The sequence below is a fragment of the Octopus sinensis genome, linkage group LG22 (assembly GCF_006345805.1).
Source record: "Octopus sinensis linkage group LG22, ASM634580v1, whole genome shotgun sequence".
NCBI lineage: Eukaryota > Metazoa > Mollusca > Cephalopoda > Octopoda > Octopodidae > Octopus > Octopus sinensis.
In genome coordinates, this window is record NC_043018.1 from 18,908,251 (window position 1) to 18,929,820 (window position 21,570).

A 21,570-nucleotide genomic window follows, 5' to 3' on the forward strand; every position below is an offset into this window, starting at 1 on the left:
TGCAATTTTCTTCAAAATATAAGAACCCAAATTCTAATTATTTAAAAGGGAATTAGACACACTATATACAAAACCTTGCACAAATGTATCAAAAGAAACAATGCTAGATGCCATCTTAGTCACAAATTCTGCTTTTCAAAGGAGCTGATGTAGAGTATGATAGCAGTGTGGATAACATATACAATGAGCTAAAGAAAATCCCTTTTAAAGCCCCTTTCTAACTGCAACAGATATATTCTGATGCAGTACTAAGTGAAATTCCAACTTTCTGTAAAAACATATCTGGTTCACAGAGGAGACAGAGAACCCTTCCATATGGATTTTTATAAAAGATCAGAACAGGGAAGTAAAGGTGTGTATGCTCAGGTATATTTCTACATCTATAGTATTAGTAGCTAATAGTATTTGTTAGCAAATAGTAAGTGTAAACAAAATTTGTGAAGAAGAAGAATGAATTACTTTGCTGTGAGGAACAGAAGTCTAGCATTCTGGTCTACAACCTTCATCAGAGAGGAGTCGATAGATTGACAAGCTATCAACTCTGTCATCCATATATCTCTTGCAGTTGATGCAATTAACAAAGGCAATAACAAGAAGTAAGGTAACCATACTTACTGAAAGTCCGAGTTCTGTTGGTTCCAAACCAGATAAACTGAGGATTGCAATTTTATTAATCTGGAAGATGTCATGAGTTTCAAGAATATGACCGACATGGCTTTGGTTTTTGATCAAAATCAATTTCCATTCCGAATCTGGTTATCAAAGAAGTAAAAAAAATAACAATAAAAATGATGATGATGATAATAATAATAATAATACTCTTTACTCTTTACTTTTTTACTTGTTTCAGTCATTTGACTGCAGCCATGCTGGAGCACAGCCTTTAGTCAAGCAACTCGACCCCGGGACTTATTCTTTTGTAAGCCCAGTACTTATTCTATCGGTCTCTTTTGCCGAACCGCTAAGTAACGGGGACATAAACACACCAGCATCGGTTGTCAAGTGATGTTGGGGGGACAAACACAGACACACAAACATATACACACACATACATATATATACATATACACGACGGGCTTCTTTCAGTTTCTGTCTACCAAATCGACTCACAAGGCATTGGTCGGCCCAAGGCTATAGTAGAAGACACTTGCCCAAGGTGCCACGCAGTGGGACTGAACCCGGAACGATGTGGTTGATAAGCAAGCTACTTACCACACAGCCACTCCTACGCCTAATAATAATAATAATAATAATAATAATACACGATAAGTTAGCATCCAAATCCTAAAGCTTATATTTTGCAGAAAGAGACCCTGTGAGACCTCTGGCAACAGGTTGCTGCCTGCTATCACAGAATCAGCCAAAGCAATAAGACCAAGAGCTCTGAGAATAAATGTCCTGATGCAGTACCAGGCAGTGGCTCTCATGGCTTCTGATCTTAACTGATTGGAAGTGTTATCATGTACATTGTTTTGTCTTGGTATAAAAGATGGGCTACAGCAAATATTCTGCTCAATACCACAGATTTGCTTGTCAGTTGTTTGACCTTAACCAGTTGAGCATGTCCCTTAGTGGCTGATGATATGTGCATCTCTGATCACGAGCAGAAGTAGTGGGGGAGCATCATAGCCATGTGTTGACAGGGATACTATGGAGTTTGAATAATACACCTTTGAAAACAGGGGTGTTTCGTTCAACATCTTTAAAGGACCCTTATTCAGGGACCTTTTGAACGGGATGGGCTACTCTACCTGAAGAAATTTCTAACTGGGCCCCACCTACAAGGTCATGTGCTGTTTATCTTGATATGAGATCACCATGTCGCGCACATATGGTTGTGATGCATGTGCCTGGTGTACCCTTATCAGACGGGTAGTTATGATGGGTATATTGGGCTTTGTATATTTTACCCCAGTGTCACTTTGATGGCATGCACTGCTCTCTCACTCAATAATAATAATAATAATCCTTTCAATTATAGACACAAGTGTTTTTGGTAGAGTGGGGGTTCAGTCAATTATATTGTTCCCAGTATTCAATTGGTACTTTACTTTACAGACCCCGACGGGATGAAAAGTAAAGGAGACCTCAGCAGAATTTGAACACAGAATGTTTTGTCAAAATGCCACTAAGCGTTTCATCTGGTATGCTAACGATTCTCCCAGTTCACTGTCGTACTACTACTACTATTACTACTACTATTAATAATAATAATACTAACAACAATAATAATAATAATAATAATAATGATAATTATAATAATAATAATAATAATAATAGTTTTCCTTTATTTGCTTGTATGTATAGGGACCTTAGAAACACAGACGGGAAAAGAGAAAAGTACAAGAAAATCTCTAGCTTTGTTATAACAAGAGTCACACCTGAATGAGTTATTAAAATACTTGTGTTGACATGTTTGACAGCAGTGTGAACATCAGGTGGACAGGTCCTACCGTGGCGGCGGGGTCCTACTTTTGTCATCGACTGACATATTTTTAAGGTCATTGATCTGAAATTGTTGTGAAGAATATGACAAAAGGACCAAAATGAATGTTGTTGACACACACTTATCCAACCTCATCTGTCTCAGAAGGTCTGCAACAGACTCAGGAAACTGGCAACAGCACCAAATACACAAACATTTTCTACAGACCAAACCATTAAATGGGAAGCACTCCGTCGGTTACGACGACGAGGGTTCCGGTTGATCCAAATCAACGGAACAGCCTGCTCGTGAAATTAACGTGTAAGTGGCTGAGCACTCCACAGACACATGTACCCTTAACGTAGTTCTCGGGGATATTCAGCGTGACACAGAGAGTGACAAGGCCGGCCCTTTGAAATACAGGTACAACAGAAACAGGAAGTAAGAGTGAGAGAAAGTTGTGGTGAAAGAGTACAGCAGGGATCACCACCATCCTCTGCCGGAGCCTCGTGGAGCTTTAGGTGTTTTCGCTCAATAAACACTCACAACGCCCGGTCTGGAAATCGAAACCGCGATCCTATGACCGCGAGTCCGCTGCCCTAACCACTGGGCCATTGCACCTCCACAAGCCATTAAATAAAAGACAGTGAGTTACAGAGAGATTGAAAAATAAAACTTGCAAAAATAATTCTAAAATGAATAGATTTTTATCAGTATTTCCGAATTTTTAGAGAAGGTAAACAAAATAATTGGTACCAAAAGGAATTGAAATAAATACGTTTAGTGAATTTTCATAAATACAAAAATAAAATAGAAATCTAGCAACAAAATGGATTTTTGTTTTTTTTGGGTTTTTTTAGGTTAAATCTATTTCTCCTTCTTGGCAACACCAGAGATTTTTTTTTTTTTAATTTTAAATAGATTTTATATAAATTTTTGAAAATTTTAAAAACTGAAATAAATGAATCATATTTTGCAATTTTTGTAGATTGAAATATATTTCTCCATCACAGCAAGGATTCAGTTTCCATTTTTTTTAATTAGGCTTTTTTATTTTTTTTAATCTTAATGTTGACTCACCACTGATAACCACAACCCACTCAAAAGAGAATGGAATCTATTGTCAGATAGTCAGACTGAGGTAAACCCAAAGATGCATCACATGATTACAGGTGAAACAAAATATTTGAGTTGAGATATGAACTCATGACCATGAAAAAAATAGACCATTATCTATTTAAACCCTTTGCCTGTTCAAAGTATTTCCATGTTTGTCCTAAATGTCCATGCTTCTTTTCAGGGGTTTAGTCGCCCTTGTTTCATATGTTTCAGTGATATAAAGCTTCCCTTTCATAAATCCCAAGCTACTTTGGTTGTTGAAAAAGAAGGGGAATCATCATCATCATCATCGTTTAACGTCCATTTTCCATGCTAGCACGGGTTGGACGGTTCGACCGGGATCTGGGAAGCCAGGAGGCTGCACCAGGCTCCAGTCTGATCTGGCAGTGTTTCTACAGCTGGATGCCCTTCCTAATGCGAACCACTCCACGAGTGTAGTGGGTGCTTTTTACGTGCTACCAGCACAGGTGCCAGGGGAGTCTGGCATTGGCCATGATTGGTTGGTGCTTTTAACGTGCCACCGGCACGGAAGCCAGTCAAGGTGGTGCTGGCATCAGCCACATTCGGATGGTGCTTTTTATGTGCCACCGGCACAAGCCAGTCGAGGCAGCGCTGGCATCGACCACGTTCAGATGGTGCTTTTTATGTGCCACTGGCACAGGTGTCACAACTACTATTTCCATTGATATTTATTTCGATGTTCATGTACTTGACTCAATAGGTCTCCTCAAGAACAGTGGGTTGTTCTGGAATCCAAGGTACTTTGATACTTTGGAATCCAAGGTACGTGTATCATAAATGATACACAGGAGGACAGGTTAAAGGTTAAAGTTGAAGGTAATCATCATCATCATTTAATGTCCTCCTTCCATCCTGGCATGGGTTGGACAGTTTGACAGGAGCTGGCTGAGCAGAAGACTGCACCAGACTTCTGTGTCTGTTTTGGCATGGTTTTTACAACTGGATGCCCTTCCTAAAACCAACCACCCTGCGAAGTGGGCTAATGTGTCTCATAATTAAAAGAAAAACAAAAGGTGAAACTATAAAACACAAACAATTAAAAACAATTAAGATAAAAAAAAAACAAAAAGATAGGACATACCTGTGTGTGCTTTTACTTTTCCGACAACACCATGAACAATCCCAATACATACTGCATTCACCGGTGGGTAAAAATTACCTGAAATACACAAAAAAAAAAAGATCCATTTCAAAAGGAAATTCAGACACTAAAGTTTAAAAACTTAATCAGAAACTATATTTAAATACTTTAATTATAGGCACAGAAGTGGCTGTGTGGTAAGTAGCTTGTTTACCAACCACATGGTTCCGAGTTCAGTCCCACTGCATATCATCTTGGGCAAGTATCTTCTACTATAGCCTCGGGCCGACCAAAGCCTTGTGAGTGGATTTGGTAGACGGAAACTGAAAGAAGTCCATCGTATATATGTATATATATATATATATATGCGTGTGAGTGTTTGTCCCCCTAGCATTGCTTGACAACCGATGCCGGTGTGTTTATGTCCCCGTTACTTAGCGGTTTGGCAAAAGTACTGGGCTTACAAAAGAATAAGTCCCGGGGTTGAGTTGCTCGATTAAAGGCAGTGCTCCAGCATGGCCGCAGTCAAATGACTGAAACAAGTAAAAGAGTAAAAGAGTAAATATGAATGAACTTTGACATGAAGTAACATTAATTTGGGAGGTAGTAGTGGACTTCATCTATTTCCTAGTTTAACTCTGCCACCTTGAATATCTAGGGTGCCATTATGGGGATATCTTTCTCTGATTAGGGGATATCTTTTTCCCACTTTCCCATTAGTCTTGGACCCTCTGTAAAGGGTTTCTGGGCATTGCCTCTTCCACCCTTCCTGAACAATTAGAAAAATTTAGAAACAATCCAAATTCTTGGCAGTTTACAAAATGCAAAAAGCTCAATGGCACATGGGAATGGCATATGATTCTTAAAAATGGTGACATTCCTCATCACCATCCAGTCAAGTTTGCTTGGACATTTCTAACCCACACCCACCATTCATCTCGGTCCTGCATTAGTTGAGGAAGTCTTCGAGGGTTTGGCCACAGTCTGGTGAGTTTGATTTGCATATGTTGCAATCAAATGACCTGCATGAGTATGGCCATACTTTGGCATTCATAGCCAGCGGTCACTTGCCAGCTCTTGTTGGATGCCCTTCCTAGCACCAACCACTCTGCAGAGTGGACTCTGTGCTTTTTACGTGACACTAGCACAGGTGAGGTTAGTTTTGACATGATTTTACAATGTGGACTGGATGCTTTTTTTGCGTGACACCAGCATTGGCAGGGTCACCAAGCAACTCACAAGACAAAGAATTATGAGAGGGACAGGGGCATTTGAGGAGGGGATCTTGTATCAGAAGATGAAAGGCTAGAGTATGACAGAGAGGCAGGGTGGTGTTATGGGTCAGTGACATCTTCCTGATGTCAAATTACCTAGAAATGTGATGAAATCCATATAATCTCAATATCATGTGTGAAACAAATAATCTTTTACAGTGCGACATTTCTTTTGTAGTTCAATATATATACACACACATGCATATATATATATATATATATATATATATATATATATATATATATATATCCTACAAAACAGCAATATCCTACAAAACAGGAAACAGGCAGGAAATCTCCATACAATTGTTTCTTGGTGGGATGAGTTCTCCAAGATATGTTTAAGACTGTTCTTTACATTTGGGTGGAAGTTTCACTACTCTCGGAGTTCCAAAGAGTGACATCAAAATATGGGAATATTTCCAAATTAGTTTTATTTGTGTCTTGATTTTCTGGAACCTTCAGCATATTATACAAGAGTTTTTTTTTATGTAATGAATTCTAAACAGAAAATCAAAGAATTTGAAGTTTGGTCAAACTGTGTTCTTGGAGATAATTCAATTAATGTGATATCTGTTTAGACTTATCAAGAAAAACTAAAAAAAAAAAAATTCATATTCTTTTGCTGAAGAAAGCAAAAAAAGCCTGGGAGAAAAAAATAGCCTAAAATATTATATTTTGTAAATCTTTTACATTACTGGAATATTCTATGAAGAAATGCAAGAATAAGGAAGAAGAAGTTTGTTTTAGCAGACATAATAGTAACATCAAATTAATGCACAGTTCTAAGAATAAACATGTACACTTTAACGAGTTATGTTGAGTAACTTACTAATTAATACAATGGTGTAATTAGATATTTATAAAGTGCATGTCAAGTCACTTTGAGTGCAGTTGGGAACATCTAATTCAATACAACCTGTTAGGTAGTGACTAAACTGGTGGAACCACCACCACAGCCACCACCACCACTGCCACTGCCACCACTACTGTCAACAACCACCACTGCCACCACAAGAATATTCTGATGAGGGAAGTTACTAAAAACCCAGCGGAACAAAAACAAGACCGATCAAAAGTACTTGTTTTTTTTCTATCTTTTTTTGCCAAACTGCTAAGTTGCAGAAGTTAGAGGGATGTAAACACACACCAATACTGATTGTCAAACAGTGGTGGAGGGGAGGGGCAAACACAGACACATGGATACACACCTACAGGTACATACATACATACATGTGTGTGTGCATGTATATGCATATAGATATATGTAGTGTGTGTATATATATATATATATATATATATATACACACACACACACACATTCACCATGATAGATCAGTAGCCACTACACGCATTTTTTCTCTCCTTGTTTCTCTCCTTTTTTTCTCTCCTTGTTTCTTTGTGTTCCTTTCTGTTGGAGAGCATAGGCTCGAAATGTAAAAGACTTTTTCTATTCCTGAGCGTTATACTAATACATCTGTTTGTTGTCTACACCACCTGTCATCGTCTTTTGTTTTTTTCGTGAATTCTCCCTATATATATTATATATATATAATATATATATATATATATATTATATATATATATATATATGCATATATATATACATGTGTGTGTACTACAAAAGAAACGTTGCACTGTAAAAGATTATTTGTTTCACACACGATATTGAGATTATATGGACTTTATCACATTTCTAGGTAATTTGACATCAGGAAGATGTCACTGACCCATAACACCACCCTGCCTCTCTGTCATACTCTAGCCTTTCATCTTCTGACACAAGTTCCTCTCCTCAAATGCCCCTGTCCCTTTCATAATTCTTTGTCTTGTGAGTTGCTTGGTGACCCTGCCAGTGCTGGTGTCCTGCAAAAAAGCATCCAGTCCACACTGTAAAGAGGTTGGTATTTGGAAGGCATCCAGCTGTAAAAATCATGCCAAAACTAACCTCACCTGTGCTATTGTCACATAAAAAGCACAGAGTCCATTCTGCAGAGTGGTTAGTGCTAGGAAGGGCATCCAACCATAAAAACCCTGCCAAAACAGACACAGTAGTCTGGGGTAGTTTTTCTACCTGACCATCTCCTGTCAACCATCCTACCCATGCACACATGGAAGATGGACATCAAATAATAATGAATAATGATAATGATAATGATGATGATGATGATGATGATGATGATAATAATGATGATGATAATAATGATGATGATAATAATAATGATGATGATGATAATGATGATGATGATAATGATGATAATGATGATGATGATAATAATGATGATGATAATAATGATGATGATAATGATAATGATGATGATAATAATAATGATGATAATAATGATGATAATAATAATGATGATGATAATAATGATAATGATAATGATGATGATAATAATAATGATGATAATGATGATAATAATGATGATGATAATGATGATGATGATGATGATGATGATGATGATGATGATAATAATAATAATCCGTTCTTTATTGGCCACAAAGGCTCTGAACTAGCCCTTTACAAGTTATAAGTGGAGGAGAATATATTTTCAGGCATTTCTGGGTAGAAACAAAATTCACTATGAACAGGTATGACTGCACATGTACGTGTGTCCAGGTGTGTACACCTACACACATCTATAGCTTGTACCTCTATATACACATATATCTTACTGTGTAATATCCACTAACACACATCCTGAGTAATTCAAGGTACCAATTTAAATGTTCAGTGAAGCCTTTATTACTTTAGAGTTCTCCAACCATGGCCGGTTCTCCTTAACATTATCATTAGAATTTATTTAAAGAACAAATTTTAAAAAAAAGCAAACCCAACCCCCTCCTCTCAAGAACAATACAATCAACTTCCAGCATTTCTTTGCACTGGTGTAACCTATTTTAAAACATGCTGTTAGCCTCAAGCTCGTTAAATGCATGATCCAGTAATTCCCCCTCATTAGAAGTTAATTCTCTCCTTTTACACAAAAATATATCTTTGAACAGAATTACATTTTACATTTTACCCCCTTTTCTATCCCTTAATTTTTAAAATTCTAGGAAAATTTTAATTGAATCAATTTACCAACATGATCTTGATTGATTTACCAATATTGACCTAAATCAATATACCAATATTGACCTAAATCAATATATCAATATTGACCTAGATCAATTTGCTAATATTTATCTAGATCAATTTACCAATACGATCTATATCGATTTAGCAATACTGATCTCAGTTTACCAATATAGTCTAAATCAATCAATAAAGACTAGATCAATTTACCAATATTGATCTGGATAAATATATTAGTATTGATCTAGATCAATTTATACAATTTTAATTGATATATTTATTTCATCCAATTTTTACTCAGTTCCCATCTGATATATATATATATATATATATATATATATACTTTATTTAAAAGCAGCAGAAATATAACAAAAGCTGTTACTCAGAGTTTCACGTTTTATGTTCGTCGGACAGTTTTGTTAACAAAATGTGAAACTCTGAGTAACAGCTTTTGTTATATTTCTGCTGCTTTTAAATAAAGCATATTACTCTACCTCTGGTATTTGAGTACACTTTTTCCACCTTGTTTCACATTTATGTGCTTACTCCAGTATATATATATATATATATATATATATATATATATATTATATATATATATACTTTATTTAAAAGCAGCAGAAATATAACAAAAGCTGTTACTCAGAGTTTCACGTTTTATGTTCGTCGGACAGTTTTGTTAACAAAATGTGAAACTCTGAGTAACAGCTTTTGTTATATTTCTGCTGCTTTTAAATAAAGCATATTACTCTACCTCTGGTATTTGAGTACACTTTTTCCACCTTGTTTCACATTTATGTGCTTACTCCAGTATATATATATATATATATATATATATATATATATATATATATATAAAATTCAAAATGTCTGTGTGTCTGTGTGTGTGTGTGTGCGTATGCTTTTTATGCGTTTCCACATTTTTCATCCAATTTTGATGAAATTTATTTTATTAAATGGCAAGTTTACCCAGGCATGTCACTGCTGCATTACCGATGCCTAGAGATACCCCCTTCTAGGAGAAAAATCGATAAAACCGATGGGACCCCACTCCCCACATTTTGTAAAAAAAGGCAAAAGTTGCATGCGAGAAAAGGTTTTATAGGAACATATAATTTTGATCATTTTGGTGTCAAAAGGACCATCAAGTTGCAACATTTCAGACAAATATTTTGGCACTGCCTTGGGGACTCTGATTCACAAGAGAATTGCAAAAAAACTTTGAAAGAAATCAATGGTTTGCATTTTTGCAAAGTTACACTGTAGAAAATGTTTACTGGAAAGTCTGATTTCCTTGGTTTTACAGTTAAAAAACCACCATGTTATAGCAGTTCTATCAAGTATATGTTTTATGTCCAATGGCATCCACGTGTGACAAAAAAACCACAAAAAAACTGAGAAAAAAAATCGATTTTATACACTTTCTTCCCCTTTAAATTTTCAAAAACTTCTCACTGCTTCAGTGGTTTGCATTCAAACTTTACACGCTATTTACTCAGGATAACATTAAGAGACTCCAATTTGCACAGAATTCATCAGCGTATGACCAACAATTGCGAAAAACTGAGTAGAAAACTGGTTTTTTGTCCTTAAATCCCTCATTTTTGACCGAATTTGTCCAAATTTCACATGAACAGTACAGATGACTCAACAATGGTTTAAAACTATTTTTGGTTAATATTCTTTATTTAACTTGTGACAGATCTATGAAATACTGCGAAACATCATCTTTTCGCATTTTTGCAGAGTTACACCCAAGAAAGCTGTTTCAAGGAACAGCTGGGTTTTTTTTCTTTTTTTTGCAAAAGAACTGCTATGTTGCATCATTTCTGGAAATTATTTCTTCTTTTTCCCTATGCATCCGGTTTCTACAGTAAACTGCAAAACATGGACACTCCCGTTCCAACAGCTTCACCTGTTTGCAGAGGGCTAGGTCTAAGCCAGCCTTCCACTCTCACTCACTCCTTTGCACGTGAAAATGACTAATGGCACTTAGTCCTCACCGTTTACACCAATTACCTTATAATTAGACAATATCCTCTCAACATCAATCTAATAGGATAAAATGCCTGTTATGGCAAGACATTGTGCGATTTGTAAACATTTCCCTCCACCACCATTACCCGAACTTTGAGCACCTCCTCTGGCGTTTGGTCATTCAACTAATGAATGCCACTTGGGTAAAATCACTTCTTCCTCAATGTCAATGTTTGCAACTTAACGCAAAAAATATTCAGAGATGTACAACGAAAAAAATGGTAGAACCTATTAAGACCATTGCTAAGTATTTAATACCCGAGCAACGCCGGTTGCTCCTCCTTGTACTTTCTAAATTCTGAAAGGATTTTACAAGCTGGTGTTTAGCTCCAATTCCTTGACATCAAAATGGTTGAGACATAAATCATTCTCTAAACAAAATGCCAATCCATCTCAGACCAATTCCTGACAGTTAACTATAACTAAGTGCATCATGAAACAAAGAATTTGAACTGGAGACCAACAGCATCACCATGTCAACTGGACCGATCTACTTCTACTATTTATTTCTTTATTGCCCACAGGGGTCTAAACATAGAGTGGACAAACAAGGACAGACAAGGGGATTAAGTCGATTACATCAACCCGGTGCATAACCGGTACTTAGTTTATTGACCCTGAAAGGATGAAAGGCAAAGTTGACCTTGGCGGAATTTGAACTCAGAACATAGTGGCAGAAGAAATACCTATTTCTATTTCTTTACTACCCACAAGGGGCTAAACACAGAAAGGACAAACAAGGACAGACAAACGGAGTCAGTCGATTATATCAACCCGGTGCATAACCGGTATTTATTTAATTGACCCCAAAAGGATGAAAGGCAAAGTTGACCGTGGTGGAGTTTGAACTCAGAACGTAATGGTAGACAAAATATCGCTAATCATTTCACCTGGTGTGCTGCTAACGATTCTGCCAGCTTACCGCCCTTCTATTTCTACTGTTCCTACTTCAAAACAATCACAGAATATTGGAGTATTTCAGAGGAATATCATCAATACCAAGATATATTTGTAAAAATATCTCAACCATGTGTTTTTGTTGCTCATCATCATCATTGTTCGACCGTGGTCAAGATAATGGAATTTACCATGCTACGCCAGACTTCACGGTCCATCATAGCATTATGGAGGTCCTGTTGTTGGATGCCTGTATCCCTGGAGATTACATCAGGGTAGGAGAGTGTGCACCCTCTGGTATTGCGAGTAGATGGCTTCCAGAGGAGAAGAGTAGAAATTGCCTCGTTTTCAGCTTTACAACAATGTCCAGCAAACTGGACTCTCCTACCTTGTTGCTGGCTGTAACCAACTTCAAAGCAAACCCATTATATTAAAATCACCCCTGTTTATTCAGGTATATCCTGGGGGTGAGATTTCCTCCTGATTCACTTCATGTTATGAAACTGATATTAGAATTTGGGGACAGCTATATTGACAAGTCAATTATTGAGTTAGTGATCAAAGCATGACTATCTAGAGCTAGTGGTACCAATGCTACAAAATGGTAAAATATGCAAGAGAATGCTGTGGGTGTAACATTACTCTTTTTTTTTTAGTCTTTTTTTACTTGTTTCAGTCATTTGACTGCGTCCATGCTGGAGCACCGCATTTAGTTGAGCAAATCGACCCCAGGACTTATTCTTTGTAAGCCTAGTACTTATTCTATCGGTCTCTTTTGCCGAACCGCTAAGTATGGGGGACGTAAACACACCAGCATCGGTTGTCAAGCAATGTTGGAGCGACAAACACATATACACACACATACATACATACATATATATATATATATATATATATTATATATATATATATATATATATTTAAATATACGACGGGCTTCTTTCAGTTTCCATCTATCAAATCCACTCACAAGGCTTTGGTCGGCCCGGGGCTATAGTAGAAGACACTTGCCCAAGGTGCCACACAGTGAGACTGAGCCTGGAACCATGCGGTTGGTAAGCAAGCTACTTACCACACAGCCACTTCTGCACCTACGTAATATAATAACTTTTCTTCTTCTTAACACAAAGTTCAATGTGTTGTGTTTACTCCCAATTAAATGGTGCATCTTCCACGAGGCTTTACAGGAATGTTAGATGGAGACGGAGCATGATGTGATGTCGTACGACAGTGGAACATGAGAACAGAATGCAAACAATCCACATGTTAATAGATTGTGATGTTGCACAGAAGTGGCACATGAGACCTGACGACAAACAGTCCCTTTTCATGCTGACTGGACATAGCGAGTGGACAATGAAACATGAGAGGACAGTGTAAACAATCAATATGTCAATGGAACTGGATGCTGTATGACTCCAGAACATGAGATGGGGATGCAAATGATCAAACCATCTACATCCAGGGACAGGGCAGGAATATATTGGGAATACGATGTGATGGCTGTGCAATATTAATTGCATGAAAATTATTCAAGAGTTTTTATTTAACTGTGTGGTTAAGAAGCTTACTTCCCAACCATGGGGTCTTCAGTTCAATCCCACTGCATGGCATATGAGGCAAATACCTTCTACTATAATCCTGGGTTGACCAAGACCATGTAAGTGGATTTGTTAGGCAGAAATTGAAGGTCCATCATAAATGTGTGTGTGTGTGTGTATCATTGTGTTTGTTCCCCCCTTCTGCTTGATGACCAGTGTCGGTTTGTTTATGTTTTCATAACTTAGCAGTTTGGCAAAAGAGAACAAGATAATAAGTACCAGGTTTTAAAAACAAAACAAAAAAACGAGAAGACACTGGAGTTGATTTGTTCAACTAAACCCTTCAAGGTGGTGCCCCAGAATGGCCACAGTCCAATGAGTGAAATAACTAAAAAGAAAAGATAAAGGAGAGCTAAATAAAAACCCTTGGGACAAAATGTAAGGGCCAAAATATGCGGCAGATGCAGAGGGCCTCCAAGAGGGGGATTCAACCAATACACTGGGCTGAGGCCTGGAGAACCATGGAAGGGTCCTTGATTATCTGCTAGGTATCTCCCTAAAGTGGGCAAACATGCCCTGCCACATCCTGAAGGAAGGATTGTCCAGTACGGCCAAATAATGTCAGGGGCCAGAACTGATGGTGAGATGGCAGAAACTTCACATTCCACTAAGGTCGACTTTGCCTTTCATCCTTTCGGAGTTGATAAATTAAGTACCAATGGTATACTGGGGGTCGATCTAAAAAGTTTCGGGTCTTGTACCTAGAGTAGAAAAAAAAATAAAGATGATAAATTAAAAAAACCTCAGGCGCAGGATTGGCTGTGTGGCAAGAAGCTTGCTTACCAACCACATGGTTCCGGGTTCAGTCCCACTGCATGTCACCTTGGGCAAGTGCCTTCTACTATAGCCTCAGGCCGACCTAAGCCTTGTGAGTGGATTTGGTAGACGGAAACTGAAAGAAGCCTGTTGTATATATGTATGTATATATGTATGTATGTGTGTGTTTGTGTGTCTGTGTTTATCTCCTAGCATTGCTTGACAACCGATGCTGGTGTATTTATGTCCCCGTTACTTAGTGGTTCGGCAAAAGAGACCAATAGAATAAGTACTGGGCTTACAAAGAATAAGTCCTGGGGTTGAGTTGCTCGACTAAAGGCGGTGCTCCAGCATAGCCACAGTCAAATGACCGAAACAAGTAAAAGAGTAAAGAGTAAAGAGAGTAATTGATACAAACTGGCTGGATAAATATTTTCAATTGTTGTTGTTCCAAGGGATTAGTCCTGATTGAGTGCACCTGTGGTCAAGGATGGTCCAACCATGAATGACCCGACTTTGTTTCAACTATGACTACATTACTGAAAGTAGTTCTATATTTAAGAGATGAGGAATTATTTACATTATTTACATTTGACGGATATTTGTCCTCATCTTGTTTGTTGTTAACACAACATTTCAGTTGATACACCCTCCAGCCTTCTTCAGGTGTCTTGGGCAAATTTCGAACCTGGGTTCTTATTCCTAAGGTATTTTTCGATGCTATTATTATTATTATTATTATTATTATTATTATTGTTCAGGTCACTGCTTGGAATCGAACTCGGAATCTTGGGGTTAGTAGCCCGCACTCTTAACTACTACGCCATATACCCACGGGCATATGGCATAGTGGTTAAGAGCGTGGGCCACTAACCCCAAGATTCTGAGTTCAATCCCAGACAGTGGCCTGAATAATAATAATAATAACATCGAAAAATACCTTAGGAATGAGAACCCAGGTGGTGATGATGACGATGATCGTCGTCATCATTCTGGTAATACTGATAATGATGAAAACAATCTTCATTATCACTATCATCATTATCAGGCAATTACAATAATGATGACGATGATGATGATGATGATGATGATAGTGGTGGAGGTGGAGATGATGTCAATGGTGGTGGTGGTGGTGGTGGCAGCGGCGGTGATGATGATGATAACGGTCACGACGATGACAACCATTGTCGTTATTGACACTGACACAAAAAAAGACTCATTACTGTCGTCATGCATAATAACCGTCTCAGTCATTATCGGTTGTTAACATCCATTCTTTCATAAACTCGTTTACTCTTCTATGAACAAAGAATTCAGGTCTCAGATTTATAAACCACCACAAACCTTGTCAAATTGCAATTAGCTTCGTTAGCCACCACAAAGCATACAAACGCCCCTCTCTCTCCCTCTTACACAATCTCTCTTCTTTCTCTCTCTCTTACATTTTCTCTCTCTCTCTCTCTCTCTCTTCTTCCCCCTATCTATACAGCGACATATTTTTTTTGCAAGTGTTTTACGTCTATTTTTCACATCTCTCCTCTACACTACAACTGATTCCTCTTTTAACCACCAACATCTCTCACCTCATTTGCACATCATCATTCAGGTATACCAACACAAGACTTCCACCAGAATATGTTCCTCTCTTTTATTTCCAGCATTTACAAATCTTCTACATTCAATACACACATCTCACATCTATCCACCCTCACTTTACACACAAACTTTATACATTGCCCACATTTCACAACCATACACCCTCGCACTTCTCTTTCACTCTTATACTCTTTTACTTGTTTCAGTCATTTGACTGCAGCCATGCTGGAGCACCGCCTTTAGTCGAGCAAATCGACCCCCGGGACTTAATCTTTGTAAGCCCAGTACTTATTCTATCGGTCTCTTTTGCCAAACCGCTAAGTGACGGGGACGTAAACACACCAGCATCGGTTGTCAAGCAATGCTAGGGGGACAAACACAGACACACAAACACACACACACACACACACACATATATATATATACGACAGGCTTCTTTCAGTTTACGTCTACCAAATCCACTCACAAGGCATTGGTCGACCCGGGGCTATAGCAGAAGACACTTGCCCAAGATGCCACGCAGTGGGACTGAACCCGGAACCATGTGGTTGGTTAGCAAGCTACTTACCACACAGCCACTCCTGCGCCTACACAAACTTTATACACTGCCCACATTTCATGACCATACACCCTAGCATTTTAAACACAAACTTTATACATTGCCCACATTTCACAACCATACACCCTCGCACTTCCCACACAAACTTTATACACTGCTCACATTTCACAACCATACACCTTCGCACTTCCCACACAAACTTTATATACTGCCCACATTTCATGACCATACACCCTCGCACTTCCCACACAAACTTTATACACTGCCCACATTTCATGACCATACACCCTAGCACTTTAAACACAAACTTTATACATTGCCCACATTTCGCAACCATACACCCTCGCACTTCCCACAAACTTTATACACTGCCCACATTTCATGACCATGCACCCTAGCACTTTAAACACAAACTTTATACGTTGCCCACATTTCACAACCATACATCCTCGCACTTTCCACACAAACTTTATACAATGCCCACATTACATGACCATACACTCTAGCACTTTAAACACAAACTTTATACATTGCCCACATTTCACAACCATACACCCTCACACTTCCCACACAAACTTTATATACTGCCCACATTTTATGACCATACACCCTAGCACTTTAAACACAAACTTTATACATTGCCCACATTTCACAACCATACACCCTCACACTTTAAACACAAACTTTATACATTGCCCACATTTCACAATCATACACCATCACACTTCCCACACAAACTTTATACATTGCCCACATTTCACAACCATACGCCCTCGCACTTCCCACACAAACTTTATACATTGCCCACATTTCACAACCATACACCCTCGCACTTTAAACACAAACTTTATACACTGCCCACATTTCACGACCATACACCCTAGCACTTTAAACACAAACTTTATACATTGCCCACATTTCACAACCATACACCCTTGCACTTCCCACACAAACTTTATACACTGCCCACATTTCATGACCATACACCCTAGCACTTTAAACACAAACTTTATACATTGCCCACATTTCACAACCATACATCCCTGCATTACCCACACAATGCGTCGCCAGGGATTGAACTCGTGACCTTACGATCATGAGCTGAATGCTCTCACCACTAAGCCACCAAAAACAACAGCAGAATTTAATGCACATAAAAAGGAATATTTGTATTGTTATTATTACTAAGGCACTGAGTTGGCAGAATTGTTAGCACACAGGGCAAAATGCTTAGCGGTATTTCGTCTGCCACTATGTTCTGAGTTCAAATTCTGCAGAGGTCATCTTTGCCTTTAATCCTTTCAGGGTCGATAAATTAAGTACCAGTGAAACACTCAACAATGCACCCTTAAATATGGTTTCTGATTACAAATATCTTGGGTCATACATATCATCATCTGGAAAAGACTTTCTACCTAGAAAGGGTATGGCCTGGTCAGCCTGTAATGACATGCATAAGATCTGGTCATCAAATCTAAGTAGAGACTTCAAACTTGAAATATTCAAAGCCACAGTCGAACCAATTCTACTATATGGCTCAGAAACCTGGACATTATCAAAGAAGCTTGAGAGGCGGTTGGATGGAACCTACACTCGCCTCCTTATGAAAGCTCAAAATCTCTCGTGGAAGCGCCATCCAACCAAAATGCAAATATATGGGAAACTACCACCTGTGTCATCTCTTGTGAAAGGTAGGAGAGTCCAGTTTGCTGGACATTGTTGTAGAGCTGAAAACGAGGCAATTTCTACTCTTCTCCTCTGGAAGCCATCTACTCGCAATACCAGAGGGCGCACACTCTTCTACCCTGATGTAATCTCCAGGGATACAGGCATCCAGCAACAGGACCTCCGTAATGCCATGATGGACCGTGAAGTCTGGCATAGCATGGTAAATTCCATTGTCTCGACCACGGTCGAACAATGATAATGATGAGTGAAACACTGGGATTGATGCATCACAACCATATGTACGCGAATGCTGACCTTGTGTCAAGATAAACAGCATATGACCTTGCAAGTGTGGGCCCAGTTAGAATTTTCTCCAGGTCGAGTAGCCCATCCCACTGAAAAAGGCCCCTGTATAAGGTTTGTTTAAAGATGATGAACTAAACACCCATGTTTCCAGATGTGAATTATTCAAACCCCAAAGAATTCCTCTCAACCCATGGCTATGATGCTTCTCCACTACTCCTGGTCATGATCAGAGCTGGACATATTGTCAACCCCTAAGAGACATGCTCAACTGATTAAGGTCAAGCAACTGACAAGCAGATCTGTGGTATTGAGCAGAACTTTTGCTGTAGCCCATCTTTTTATTATTATTATTATTATTGAGTGAGAGAGCAGTTCATGCCATCAAAGTGACACTGGGGTAAAATATACGAAGCCCAATATACCCATCATGACTACCCGTCTGATAAGGGTACACCAGGCACATGCATCACAACCATATGTGCACGACATGGTGATCTCATATCAAGGTAAACAGTGCATGACCTTGCAGGTGGGGCCCAGTTAGAATTTTCTTCAGGTCGAGTAGCCCATCCCGCTCAAAAGGTCCCTGAATAAGGGTTGTTTAAGGATGTTGAAAGAACCACCCATGTTTCCAGAGGTGAATTATTCAAACCCCAAAGAATCCCTCTCAACACATGGCTATGATGCTCCCCCACTACTTCTGCTCATGATCAGAGATGCACATATCGTCAGCCACTAAGGGACATGCTCAACTGGTTAAAGTCAAACAACTGACAAGCAAATCTGTGGTATTGAGCAGAATATTTGCTGTAGCCCATCTTTTATACCAAGACAAAACAATGTACATGATGACACTTCCAATCAGTTAAGATCAGAAGTCATGAGAGCCACTGCCTGGTACTGCATCAGGGCATTTATTATTATTATTATTATTATTATTATTATTGTTATTATCATTATTATTATTATTATTAACGCAGTGAGCTAGCAGAATTGTTAGCACACCAGGCAAAATATTTAGCTGCATTCCATCTATCTTTAAGCTCTGAGTTCAAATTCTGCCAAGGTCGACTTTGCCTTTCATCCTTTCAGGGTCAATAAATTAAATACCAGTAGAGTGCTGGGGTTGATGTGACTGACTTTCCTGCTCCCCAAAATTTCAGGCCTAGTGCATTTAGTAGAAGGAATTATCATTATTATTATCATTATTTGCAAATCTCAATTATCAAGAAGAGGTTCTGAAGAAATAATAAACAAGAGAGGTCCAAGAGAAAATTTGGTAAATAGGAAAAAAGTTAAGAATTTTTGAAAGAATATGCTTAAATTAGCTCTGCAGAAAGAAGAGATCTGACACTAAAATGATCCAAAGACGAAAGAGCAGGAATGGAATAAAGATTAGTAAATGGGAAAAAAAAGGGGAGAAAGATGCATAGATCTAGAATAGATATGAAAAATTGAAAGAAATTCTAGAGGGAATTACTCTAAGAATTAACATGAGAAATAGTTAATGATCCGATCAAAGAATGGATCCAATCACCGAAATATGTGAGGTTGCTGAAAATGAATGTGGCAAACTTTGGAATCAAAAGAAAATAAAGTAACTGGAAGACGGAGAAAATAAGGTGAAGAATTTTATAACCAAGAAGCGGAGGTGTATAGGAATGTGTTAAAATAATTAAGGAAAGAAATTCCATTTGATACTTAACGAGATATGAAAATCACATTAAATAAAGCTAACACATGTTATTTAGGAAACTGAAGTGAAACCTGTTACCAGGAAGAGAAAATCATTCCTAACATCAGCATCAGATCACAAAGTTTAAAGACACGGTAGTTAAAAATCAATACCCCAGTTCATGACTGGTACTTTTGAAAGGATGAAAGGCAAAGTTGATTTTGGTGGGATTTGAACTCAGGATGTAAAGAGCTGGAACAAATACTGCAAAGCATTTTGTCCAATACTCTAACAGTTCTTCCAATTCCACTGTCATTGTTAATTCTGGAATGGATAATGGTAGAACTATTTTATGATTATTTAGCTCAGTATCAACCTTGTTCCAGTTAACATACGATCAAAGGTAATCCAGTCATGACCATCCTGTCATTTTTAATGGTATGTCTATGACTATATTATCAAATGTGGCCATTCCTTATTTTAGATGGAAGGGTGCATGATTAGCAAGTGCTTGGTTGTTATTTCTAGCAGGGCAAGTGTCTGTGTAGAGACTCCTTCATTGGCTCATGTAAAACTGTTAAATGAGGGAAGAGACTATGTTAATGAGAATATGTTAATGAGAATATGTTAATGAAAGTATTTTTAAAATGAATAATAATGTTTTGTGTGCTGGAGAATGGCCGAGTAAATGGACAGACCAACTGCTAGTGAAATGCCAAAGAAAGGCAACAGCACAAACTACAAAAAGAAAAAAAAAAACAACTCCACAATTAATTTAATTAGCTGTAGATGCAAGGTGTTACTGTCTGTTTCATTTGATTAAATTAAGCCCACAAAATAAACGAGACAACAAACATGTATCTGGCAACTTTCCAAAATAAATGAAACAATGTGAAGAAGATTTGTAAAGTTTGTATTGAAGCAGCCTTCACAGTTTGTTGCCTGGAGTGAATAAGACGACCAAAAAACTGCAAATTGAAAGGGGTTGAAAGAGAAACCATACTGCATCATCTGTCATGTGCAGGTTAACAAGGAAAACATTCAGATATTAGACAGAGGAGTCTGTTGACAAACTATATTGCAGTCTTCACTCAATGCCAGTACAACCAGCAATCAGCCTCCACCTTGTTCTGGGAAGCATGGAGTGGAAGCACAAACGATGTGTACCCTAAAACTTAAATTACAAGAAAGAATCAAAAGGTGAATTCTTTGAGCTGAGCTAGTTGGCAGGAGACACACGGACAGACCAAGAACCACGATGGTTAAATAATAATCCACAGTTTCAGTTGGTCGTCTTTGGGAATCCAGTAGGAAAGTCTAAAGAATGCTGCTTCCGGTTAGACCCAAGGGGGGAGGTCATCATCATCATTGTTTGACCGTGGTCGAGACAATGGAATTTACTATGCTACGCCAGACTTCACGGTCCATCATAGCATTACGGAGGTCCTGTTGCTGGATGCCTGTATCCCTGGAGAT

At 38.2% G+C, this 21,570-nt stretch overlaps 1 protein-coding gene across 1 annotated transcript in view; it reads right to left on the reverse strand.

Moving 5' to 3' along the window:
- The window catches only part of LOC115223118 (phosphatidylinositide phosphatase SAC2-like), a 612,947-nt gene that overhangs the window by 558,612 nt on the left and 32,765 nt on the right, over positions 1-21,570 (reverse strand). Inside the window, 2 exon segments of the mRNA XM_036512108.1 lie at positions 616-752; positions 4,647-4,724. Coding sequence (XP_036368001.1) covers positions 616-752; positions 4,647-4,724 — 215 coding nt within the window.